The sequence below is a fragment of the Rhinatrema bivittatum genome, chromosome 3, assembly GCF_901001135.1.
Source record: "Rhinatrema bivittatum chromosome 3, aRhiBiv1.1, whole genome shotgun sequence".
Taxonomy (NCBI): Eukaryota; Metazoa; Chordata; class Amphibia; order Gymnophiona; family Rhinatrematidae; genus Rhinatrema; species Rhinatrema bivittatum.
This window is the reverse complement of record NC_042617.1, coordinates 341,622,286-341,633,893: the sequence shown is the minus strand read 5'-3', so window position 1 is coordinate 341,633,893 and position 11,608 is coordinate 341,622,286. Positions and strand designations below refer to the sequence as shown.

Sequence of the window (11,608 nt, the reverse complement as noted above, 5' to 3'; positions counted from 1 at the left end):
AGCCGTACAATAAAGGCAAAGGAAGAGAATTAAAAATCTTTGAAGTATATTAAGCCTCAAAGGAATCAGCCAAGTAGACTTAAAGCAGTCACTTATTTTGCGAAACTGGTTTGTCGGGGAACAATGAGGAGAAGCAAAATTTATGGAGAAATTATACAGTGGATTTGTCACTTAAAATATCGTAACTGTCGAGGGGACAATACCCCATGCTGAGGATTAATGGTCCCTCCAGACCTTTGATTCAGCAGCGCCTTTTCTCTGCCCTTGACAAATTGGATTTTTTAGGACGGGGAAGGTCGCCCGGGCCATTGTCTTGCCAGCCCCATTCAAAGTGCTCGATTATGCAGGAGGGTGAGGGAAACTCGCCATGTGACCCTCTCGGCTGGAAAAACCGTGCAGCTGCTGGAAGGGCTCAACTCTCTCACCCTGGAGAGCACCGACCGTGCCAGGGGGGGGGGGGGGTCGCCCCCCACCCCCCCCCTCCCGGGCCCCGCTAGAAAAGCCGGGGGCGCAGGAAGCCCCCGCGTCACTCTGCGGGCGGAGATAACGCCGCAGCGCTCCTCCTTCCGCAGGACTCGGGGGTCCGTCCCCCCCCCCCCCTCACCTCATCCCACCACCACCACCACCACCACCACCACCACCAGTTGCCTGCTACGCCCAGAGGCAGCGATGCAAACGAGCCGGGCTCCGGCCGGCGGCGTCAGCGCGGAGAGCGCCGTCCCGGCCGGGCTGCGCCTGGGGCCGGTGCCGGTGCCGGGCGTCCCGAGGCTGGGCAAGCACCTGACGGACCGCCGAGACGGGGCCTGCAAGAGAAAGGTATTTCCAGCTCCCTCCTTCCTCCCTCCCTCCCCTACATCTCGGTGTCCATTTCACCTTCCGAATGGACAAACTCAATGAAGCAACGAAGAGAGATTTTGGACGTCAGTTTACCGTACCCTAAAAAAAAAAGTTCTTCTGGGCTACCTGAGAACTCATCTAGGGCACCCGAGTCTCCGTGGCCACATTTTCGGGGAAACTCTCTAGTCTAGACCGAGCAACCCTTGAATGATGCATTTTGAGAGCGCAAAATAGTTGGGGGTTGGAAATCGAAGGCAAAAGTTGCTCTTTTCGCTGGTGCGCCCGGTGCTGGGAGCTTGTATCTGGAGGACCAGGGCGATCCAAGGAAGGAAGCTGGTACCTATGCTCCGCATCGGTGGACGAAACTTTGAGAAGACGCGCGACTATGTGCAGGGCAGTTTGCACGTCTTCAGGGCGTGCTTGACTTTTGAAGCCTACACTGGGGGCGTTTGCCGGGGACTTGCGCTTCCAGATGTGGACCGAATTTTGCTCTTTAACCGCTGGCGCTCTATGTCCTCAGGTCTCCACGTTTCGTTGTTTCTGAATTAAAAACATTATGGTTGCATATAGATAGAAATAATGCTCAAAAAACAAGTTGTTATTCTTTTTTTTTTGTTTGTTTTTGTTTAACCTAATACATTTCTGACTACCTTTTCCTGATCTGATGAGGGGAGGGAAAGCTAGTGACCAATGGATTAAGTTAGTCCAGTAAAATGGCATCTACAACATCTTGTTTGTTGACTTTTATTCCCGGGCATTCTTTTCGGGAAACAAACAAAAAAAAAAAAAAAATTGACCTTTTTTAAATTGTTGTTTTTTTTTTCAAGAAAATCGCTGTTTTCCTCTCCTTCGTCAAACGAGAACTTGGCATAGGCGTCAGATTTCAAATGGATTCTGGTGTTGACTTTGACCAGTTAAGGTAGAAAAGTGAACAGAAACAGGCGTGTTCTGAGCGTTCCCCACGCGGAATCACCGATGGGTGTTTGCGTGCAATTCAGTACAGAATCGGGAATCAGGCTCTTATAAATGACACGGCAGAGGCGCAGGATCTGACTCGCGTCACAAATGTTCTGGTAGACTTCGAGGCAGCACAGGCAGTCTATGTATGCATGCATGAAAGGTTTGGTAGTTGGCTGTGCCGGTTTGCAGCTGGTATGCACTTAAACTCAAGCAAATCACACGAAATCTGAAAAAAAAAACAACCCAAAAACATTTATGCCAAAAAAGGTGGCTGAAGTAGTGAGGCGAGCAGCAGGCAGACAGAAAACTCAGAAGTCTCGGTCCCTTTACTACACACTCAGGTGAAACTCGAGCAAACCCTTTAAAAAGTAGCGTCAGCTGCGAAATGTAACCGCGCCGTGCCCTCCCGGCAGTCCGGTGGAGATCATTTGCCCCAGGCACCATCCACTCCCACCCCCGAAGCAAGGCTTTTGTCGTACGTTCCGCTCTGATTTTTTAAAGCCATTTAATTGTTTTTAAACGCTCTGCCAGCCCACTCAAATTTATTTCTCATCTTCTGCCTCCATTGCTTTCTCACATTAGTCCTGCTTTGTTAAAACGACTTTTATGACGGGGCTGTTCGCAAACCCTATTTATTCCTCACTCTCCCTTTTCTGGGCTTTTTTTTTTTTTTTAATGATTTTATGATCTGCTTTGTAGACCTCTGAGATGCCCGGACATTATTAGTCTGAAATACAGTTCTCTTAATTTTTTTTTTTTCACACAGCTTCTGAGAGTGCTGCATATTTCTTATATGTCTCAATTAGTTTCCTATGTAATAAAGATTAAAAAAAAAACCAAAACAACCTGTCGCTTTATTTTTCTTTGAAGGAAGGACCAGGCGCTGTCCTGAAAGAACACGGAGACGATTTTTTAAACGCGTTGTTGTTGGGGGGTTTCCCCCCCCCCCCTTTCCCTTTTCTTGGTACCTGTAATGTAGGAGAGACAAAGCATGTCTTGATTGCAGCTCGCGGCTCTCGTCGCGTTCTCACTGTTAGCGCAGGATCTGACGGTGGAAGTCACGGGTGTGGCGCCTTTGCTGTCTTTCAGGTGCGGATGGTGAGAGGGGAGCTGGTGGATGAAGCCGGGGGCTCCTCTCCGGAGTGGATAGGGTTAATCCGGCCGGCCAGGAATAGCCAAGAACAGAACCTGGAGGCGATTGCAGACCTGCCCGGAGGACAGGTAACTTCTTCCTTCTCTCAGATTTGCAGGAGAAGCTGCGCGCGTTGTGGGTGTACAAATATATAATTGATTTTTTTTTTTTTGTTTGTTTTAAACCTTGCTGGATCGGACCGGGGTTTTCATTCTGTTCTCCCTTTCTTTCTTTCTTTCTTTTTTTTTTTTTTTCTTTCTCTGCTAGATATTTTATAGAGTCCTCCGGGATGTGCAGCCAGGGGAAGAGCTGACCGTCTGGTACTCCAGCTCTTTGGCGCAGTGGTTTGATATCCCGACTACGGCTACCCCAACTCACGACGAGAAAGGTACAGTGCAAAATAACGTGAACTTCAACTAGCACCCCCCCCCCCTCCAAAATAAATACATAAATAAAAAGAACCCCAGATGTCAGCCGGCAGCCAGGTGTGTCTTCTAAGAGCTCTGAACGAAGCCAGTCTTCAATAAGGAAAGGAGGTTGGCTGCATAAATACGAATTAAAGGAGCTGGAAACAAAAATAAAGGAAGCAGATCTGTCAGTACAGTTCGGTGTTATCAGCCTGCGGCAGGTTCTGGCAGGCTAGGGAGAGAGGCTGGGAAGTTTTAAAGTTGGAAGGAACAGGGCTACCGACTATCGTTCAGGATGCATGGTGTGAGCTATGTAGGAATGGGTGGCACCTCGCTTTGAATTGGTAGATGGAATTGCTGTTTGTTTTATTACCCACTGCCTTCTGGCACGGCGGTTTCCCCAGCCTTTAGTTTCAAGATTCGCCAGTTGTAAGATCCTTATCGGAGCAGGGTTGACGTCAGGCCTCTGGCCAACTATTTTTTTAATTCGTTTTTATCATTAAAAAAAAAAAAATCTGAAAGGGGGGGGGGGGGGGGGGGGAACGACACGGATTTGTTAGGAAAGCCTTTGCGAGAAACGAAAAATATGACATAGGTAGAGTTGAAAGGCCTCCGCCCCCCCCCCCCCAAGTTTTTAGGAATTAATGCTTCACCCGAGGTAAGACCATGCTTGTGTCTCAGTCAGTAGGGGGGGTCTTTGTGAAATGGTAACCTACCAACACAGGCAAGAAAGCCCCCCTCCCCCCGAAATAAGCAAACGAAACATGGGACAAATCGAAAGCAATGGTGGGTCGGCCCCTTCCCCGGAAAACCGGCTAAGAATGAACTTTTCATTATTATTTTTCTTTTTTATTAGTCTTATTATTCAGGTTTTATCGCTAAGAGTAGTCCCGGCTGATTGTAATGCAGTCCAATCAGACAGCAGAGCCACCCCCCCCCCCCCCACCTAGACAAATGGCTTTTGAATAACCAATAACCGAAAGGAGGTAGCAATTGGAGCTGAGTGATACGGAGGGGTGGATACGCCATCGGTGTTCTCTGGCTCTCAGATGAAGCAATGTGGAGCTCCGAAGTGCCCCAGGTTAGGCCGAGCAGGCCTGTGATACGGACGTCTGGGCATGAGTGGCTACTTTCGGGTCTGGGAAGTCTTTTGGGTAGCAGTTTAAACTATTTCCTGAAGCCTAAAAAGCGCCAAAAAAAAAAAAAAGAATATTAAGTTCGGTTTGATCAAGAAAACCCTGAGGGTTACTTTTCAAACCAATGCAGAGAGGAAGTAATTAGAGCAATACATTATTATGCCGTTGTACCTTTATTGCAGGATGCATAATCGGGTCCTCATTTAAAAAAAGAACTTGTTCAAAACAAACGTGTCATTGGTTCTGGGGGGAAGGTCCGTGTGAAATATTTACTTTTATTAATCTAATTTATTGAAAGATGGGAGGGTTCATCGCAGTTCTTTTGCATCAGCGACACAGTCTGCAGCCCAGCGCTGGGGGAAAAAAAATAAAATAAAATGGGGCATTAGGCAGTGGCCAAGTCCTGATTGCGCCCGACTGGTGCAAACTTGGCTGCACAAATGCGAAAAAGATCCACTATTTTCAAACAAATGTTTCTCTTCAGAGTACGCGGGTCTGCCCCGTCACGCTATCCCCACGCATCTCCCTCCAGTCTGCAGGCCTGAGTCCACCCCCGGCACTGCTTGGGACCCAGCGCCTTCTGATGATCCGGCAGATAACTCTTTCTTAAATGTAGTGCGGCTGCCCTTTCTGTCTGACTCTGTAAAATAGCCCCTTCCATGCTCTGCAGGAAAGGAGCGGGGGGATTAGCACCCGCATCCAGCTCTGTATTGTAGGTCAAGGATTGGTGGGAAGGGAAACCCAGTGTGGGCATTCATCGGACTTAAAAAAAACCAAAACGTAATAATAAGGTTTCAAAGTTGAGGGCACTTTTTAAAGTAAGGAGACCAACATTGGCGCCTGCTTTTAGGCACAGATAAAACAGGAGGGCAAAATAGGCTAGGCAATGTCTTTTATCATTTTGTAAATCTCATTAAATTGCACTGGGCGGTTTATTGCCCATGAAAATGAAGATGTATAGAATTCTGTCAGTAAAGCAAGCTGTCTTGGCATATAAAGACCCATTTTCAGTGCTAAAGGCCAATAGTGCTGCTTTGTAAATATAATTTTTGTGTTATCACTGGTGCTAAGCCCTTATCGCTGGCATTAACAAATTGTAAATATGATGATATGTTGATATCTAAATAATCTAAATTAAGGCTATATTCACCAAGAGCTGTGTCTACACATTAAAAAAAATAAATTAGAATCCTATTTCCCCATAGACTTTCTCCAATGCTTTTCTTATGGGAAGAATCTTGATAAAACATATTCTAAAGTTTGGACAAATAGTGTCCATGAAGATGTATTGTCCACCTGTTGAGAGCATTTACATATAAAGCCTTAAAAAAAATGGTTAGAGTATACCGTTGACTTGATTTTTGCTGCTATTAAAACAGGGCTGCTAAGCTTTATGTACGTTTTCAGTCTATCTATACCAAATTTATGAGGCCTGTCCAAGTGACTTACAGCAATAGCAAAATACAAAAATTACAATTACATTAAAATATAACAAAATCACAGATCAGAATGAAAAAATAATGAGTAAATCATCTGTGAGGAACATAAAATAATGACGCCTCATGTCATCACAATTAAAATGATAATACATCACAGCAGGGAACCTCGGAAGCCCCACGAAAGACTCATAGGAATTAACATACAAGAAGGGGGCCCCATTTTATTGAAGATCCAATTGTGAAATTTTATTGCTGTAAGCTAACAATAAAATTTCACACTTGGATCTTCGATAAAATAGGGCGCTTCCTTATATCAGCAAATTTCTAATTCTTATTTAAAAGCAAAATCAACCAAACAAACAGAAAACATACTTTACAATGTTTCTTAAAAGAAATAATTATCATTCATTTGAAACTGTTAGGGAAGAGCATTCCATAACATGAGAGCAATAGAAGAAACAGCTCTAATTCTTTTTTTTTTTGTACATCTTTCACAGAAGGAATATCTTGGGTTGTGTGCAATTGTTATGTTAGGAAAAGGAAGCCTCAAAAACAAAACAAAACAAAATAAAAGCCAGGCCTCTCTAAAAAAAAGAAAGATTCCGAAGAAAGCAAAGCTAGAAAACGGGGGATCTCGCGCTGTTATTTTAACATGCAGCTGCATAGACAAATCCGACCCCCAAGTTAACTCCCCAAACCCCAACCACAGGCAAAACCAAGCTATGAAGTCTCACCACTAGCACCGGAAAATGCATAGAGGTCTTTCTCACCCATAACAGATCCGTTTTCGCGGGATTCAATATCAGTTTATTCGGTAACATCCCATTGCCAATCAGAATTAAACTCGAGGACAATTCTCTCAAAACCTGCTCGTCGTGGTCTTGGCCGAGCTCCGCAGAAACCTGAATGTCGTCAGCATAGGAAAGCGTCCTTTCCTTATCACCTTGTCCCCGAGGTTGAACATAAAAGTCAGACGACAACAGGGACAAAAAAACAGATCCTCGTGGCAACTGCAGTTTTTAGATCATAGATCGGTTTGTTAGACAGGACGCAGAGGGGGCCCCCACGTCCTGCCCTGGACACCAGGAACCATAAGAGGGTCCAAAAGAATCTCGAAGTACCCCAGAGGTCCAATAAGATAACACGAGGATGCATCCCCATGTCCAAACGCCGGTTCCAGCTCATAACACCTGAACAATTCTCAGAAGGGCTTTAGAAGTCACATCCAGGGCCAATGGAAGAACTAATACAAAAAGAAAAATAATTTTACAGCCTAGAAATTCTGTTCTAGCTACTTTCAGCCCGAATTAGATCTTTTTATTCAGGGCTACAAAAAGAAGACTAAAAAAAAAAATGCTCTAGATTAATCAAATCAAATTAACGAATGACCTGACCAATTCACTACAGCTCAGCCCTGCACCATATTATTTAATGTTCCAGTTCAAACCGCTGGGCTGTGTGTCACTTTCATCCGAAATTATTATGAACAGGCCCACAGGGACTTCACTTCCACCACCTCTCCTGTTAACCTCTTCCCTGAGTCTCTTCCAGGCTTCTTTCTTTCAAATTGCTGCTCCCTTTTAGCAGTCTTTGCTACAGCTTTCTGCAAATCTTCCGCCAGCCTGAGATAAAGGCAACTCTTTTTAGCTTTTTTTTTCTCTTTTTCCTTAATGGAAATCGTTTATAGGCTCACTTTGTCTGTCTGTCTGTGAACATTTTAGCTCCCTACCCTTTTAAGCTACAGCAACCACCTTTTCAAGCTAAGTACATGTCCGCCAAAGCTAGAAACCGAATTGTTTTCCTATTAAAGTAATCGCTCTAGCCCAAAATTGAAAAATATACTTTTCCCCCCATTAACTTATGGATCTAGCCCAAAATCGAAAAATAAAAAAAAAATCGTTCTTGTTGTCTATATATATCTATCTGTGTTGTTTTATGGTTTAGGAATTTCTCAGAAGCTTTTACAAATACGAGCTAGAGCTTTGCAAAGGAAGCCCGAGCGATTCCAAATGTTTCTAGCAGCAGATGTGTCCTTTCCTGCTCTGACAAAAGTAGGAACGGGGGCAGTAACCAAGAGCCGGGCCCAGTGCATCCTCAGAGCTCTGCTTTGCAAAGTTTCCGCACGGGGAAAAGTTTGTACCGCAAGGATCTTACACTGATATTATGGAAGAATACTTTCTTTTTAATGTTTGTCATTTAAAATCGATGATAGGAAGTCCATCCACAGAGGAAAGAAATTAAACAGTGTAAACACATTTCTGCACCTTTTTTTTGTATCAGTCCCAATATATATCCGATTCTAGTTTCCAAAATTCCCTTTGCGTTACATTCGGTGGTCGCCTAACTTTTAATCTGGACTTGCTGAGTTTATAGAGATCCGAAGAAGTGGTGTTTAAGAATCCTTGAGGGGGGCCGAGACAAAGGGCATTTTGTCTCCCGGGAGGGGAATGATTACAGACGCTCCTTACCGGCATTGTCTGGCCTGTGTCAGGAGGGGAAGCTCACGATCATTAAAGCTGCTCTTTTGTTCCGCGCCTTCCCGAACTCCTTGACGTCCGCTGCGCCCATTCTCCGCGCACCGACAGATGGGCCGGAGCCCTGCCCAGGCTAGCGAGCGCCTGCCCCGCGAGGTAGCAGCTGGGCCCGGCCTGCCAGGCTTGGGAGAACCCCAACTTGGTTAACACCCCCCCCTCCATGCAATTCATAACAGACCACCCGGTAACTGCAGAGACCCCCCCCAGGGAAGGCCAACCCTGCTGCTCCTTCCCGCCTGCATAAGAGCAACTCCCTACAATCTTTCCCCAGAGGCATTCAGGCCCATGCAATTTTAAAAAAAAATGTGTGTCCCCTCCGGAAAACAAAACAACCCCCCCCCCAAAAAAAACAACAAAAAAACCCCCGTTCAGAACTTCAGATGACCCGCAGACAACGTGAAAAACATCAACGAGTCAATAATACCTCTAGGGGGGTCATCTCTGTTGAGATCCTGTCTGTTTTTTTGCTCCTTTTCTCTGCCACTTCCCACACAACTCTTGACCTTTCCGATCCAAAGTTTACAGTTCTGACTTTTTACAAATCTTAAGCCTGAAAACGTCTCTGGTTTTTAACAAATCATCATAACCCCCCCCCCCTCTCCCTTTGATCGCGCGCGTGCACGTTAAGCATCGCTAAAAGATCTCCTTGTGCCAAAAAACAAGTCCAGGAAAGAACTTAAAAAACCAAACAAACCCCAAACGATCTGAATATTCCAACCCAGCTGGTTTGTTGCCATCGTCCCATTCCCGGCAAAACACAGAAATTCATCGAATCCCTTACTAACAACCCCCCCCCCCCCCCCCCCAAAACGCGATCCTTAATATTTATGGACTGAATTACCGGATGCACGCTGCTTCATTTTTTTGTGGAAGCATTTTTATGTCTGTCAAGCTCCGGGTCATCAGTTCCTAACAATCTGTGCAGCCAGGAGCATGTTGCTGTATTAGTACTGAGGTAATTGTAAAATAATAATAATAATAATAATATATTGCTGCACAGTTTGTTAGGAACTGATGACCCGGAGCTTGACAGACATAAAAATGCTTTCCCACAAAAAAAAATATACATATATATTTTAATAAGACATCTTCACCGGGGTAAAGAGTGTATGGTTTTTTTGTTTCCCTTTCTAGGCGAGGAACGCTACATCTGCTGGTACTGCTGGAAAACCTTCAAGTATCCCAACACCTTGAAAGCGCACCTGCACTTCCACTGTGCGCTGAACAGCGGCCGGGGCTTCACGGGCCAGGAGCCAGGGAGGAACGCGGAGCCCTTCCAGCCCTTCCCCTGCAAGCCGCCGGACCCGCTGCGGAGCAGCAGCCAGCACCCCAACTGTGGCCCCAGGGAAGGCGTCAAGAGGGAATCATCGCCCGCCACGCCGGCCCCGGGCAAAGCCGGGCCGCCCAGGAAGCGAGAGGAGCAGGGGCGAGCGCTGGACATGAGCCTGGGCTCCGCCCGTCAGCACCACGGACAGCTCCTGGGCCTGAGCCCCGGCCTGGCCCTCTACCCCGGCCTGCGCTCCGCCTTCAAGCCCGCCGGCCCCTGCAAGGCGGCGGCGGCCGCGGACCCCAAGGGCGGCGGCGGCGGCAAGGGGCCGAAAGGCTCCCGGCCCGCGATGGAGAGCCTGGGGGGCCACCCGCCGCCGCCTCCCGGGGAGGAGCCGCTGCCCTGCGGGGGCAGCCTGCGGGGCCTCCCTCTCCTCTCGCACGCCGACGAGGCCTCCGCTTTCAAGCAGGTGCACGCCGGCCTCTCCCCCGGCCGCTACGGGCCGGCGGCGGCGGGCCTGCACCTGGAGCGCTTCTCCCTGCCTCCCTGCCCGGGGGCCGCCGCCGATTGCGCGCTGCCCATGCTGCCCTTCGCCTTCTACGGCGGGGAGCTGCTCTGCGGCTCGCCCTCCTGCTACCCCTTCAAGCTGCACCTGGGCGGCCTGCTCCCCTACCCGGACTCGCTGCCCTACTGGGGCGCCCCCGAACTGGGCTCCCCCTCGCTGGACCGGGAGCTGGCCCTGCACGGGCAGCGGCGGCAGCAGCTGCAGCAGCAGCAGCAGGAGCTGGCCGCCGAGAAGGGCCGGGCGCGGCTGGCCGAGAGCCTGCCCGCCCCGCCCGGCAAGCCCAAGCGGGGCCACCTGTGCCTCTACTGCGGCAAGCTCTACTCGCGCAAGTACGGTCTGAAGATCCACATGCGCACGCACACGGGCTACAAGCCGCTCAAGTGCAAGGTCTGCCTGCGCCCCTTCGGCGACCCCAGCAACCTCAACAAGCACATCCGCCTGCACGCCGAGGGCAGCACCCCCTACCGCTGCGACTTCTGCGGCAAGGTGCTGGTGCGCCGCCGCGACCTGGAGCGCCACGTCAAGTCCCGGCACCCGGGCCAGAGCCCGGCCCGCGGGGGGGAGGCGGCGGCGGCGGCGGCCGAGCGCCAGCAGGGGGAGCCCAAGAGCGAGCAGGAGAGCGACGTGGACGTCTGCTTCACGGACGAGGAGGGCGACGGCGGGGCCCGTGCCCTATAGAGGCGCCCACACAGCTGTCTACACACATCTGTACCTATTCGCACAGCTGGGGGGGTGCCTCGTTCGTTTTTACTACGAGCAAAGTTCCTCCGGCTGCAAGGACAATGGCCAACTGCAGAGCTATGCCAAGAGGAGGTCTAATAATAATATACGCTCCGGTGGAAAGAAGGGGTTTTGTTACTTCTGTTTGTTTTGTTTTGTTACTTCTGTTTGTTTTGCATCCTCATCCTTTCTCCAAACAGCGCTATGAGTTGCCCCTGCCTATGCCTCTACTCTCTCTTTAGGGCAGAGGCTTCTCAGCTCTTTTCCTTCAGGGGCCAATGCCAGGTCTGGTTTTCAGGGCACAGTGCAAATGAACCTGTCCTAGATCCAAAGACCGTGAAAGGACATCTATTAACTGAGCTGTCCTTCTGGACCTCTTCAAACCCCAGATCTGTTAGTGGTCCCTGAGGGCCACTGTCCCATACACACATTCGTACCGGGTTACAACGATTTACACCTTTTTTTTTTGTTTTGTTTTGTTTTACTTGCAGTGTTTGGTAATCCTGAAATGATATTTCGTTTGTACATTTCTTGTGGGTTAAAGGGGCGCCTTTTCAAACAATTAATTTCTGTACACAGTTTTGTATTTCAACACTGAATACCAGTCTCAA

At 48.5% G+C, this 11,608-nt stretch overlaps 1 protein-coding gene across 1 annotated transcript; it reads left to right on the top strand.

Moving 5' to 3' along the window:
- Positions 1–669: 669 nt before the first annotated feature.
- PRDM13 (PR/SET domain 13) lies at positions 670–10,955 on the top strand. The gene is made up of 4 exons (XM_029596847.1): positions 670–816; positions 2,887–3,018; positions 3,197–3,317; positions 9,580–10,955. Exons 1-4 carry the CDS (start codon positions 670–672, stop codon positions 10,953–10,955), a joined length of 1,776 nt encoding a protein of 591 aa, XP_029452707.1.
- Positions 10,956–11,608: the final 653 nt, after the last annotated feature.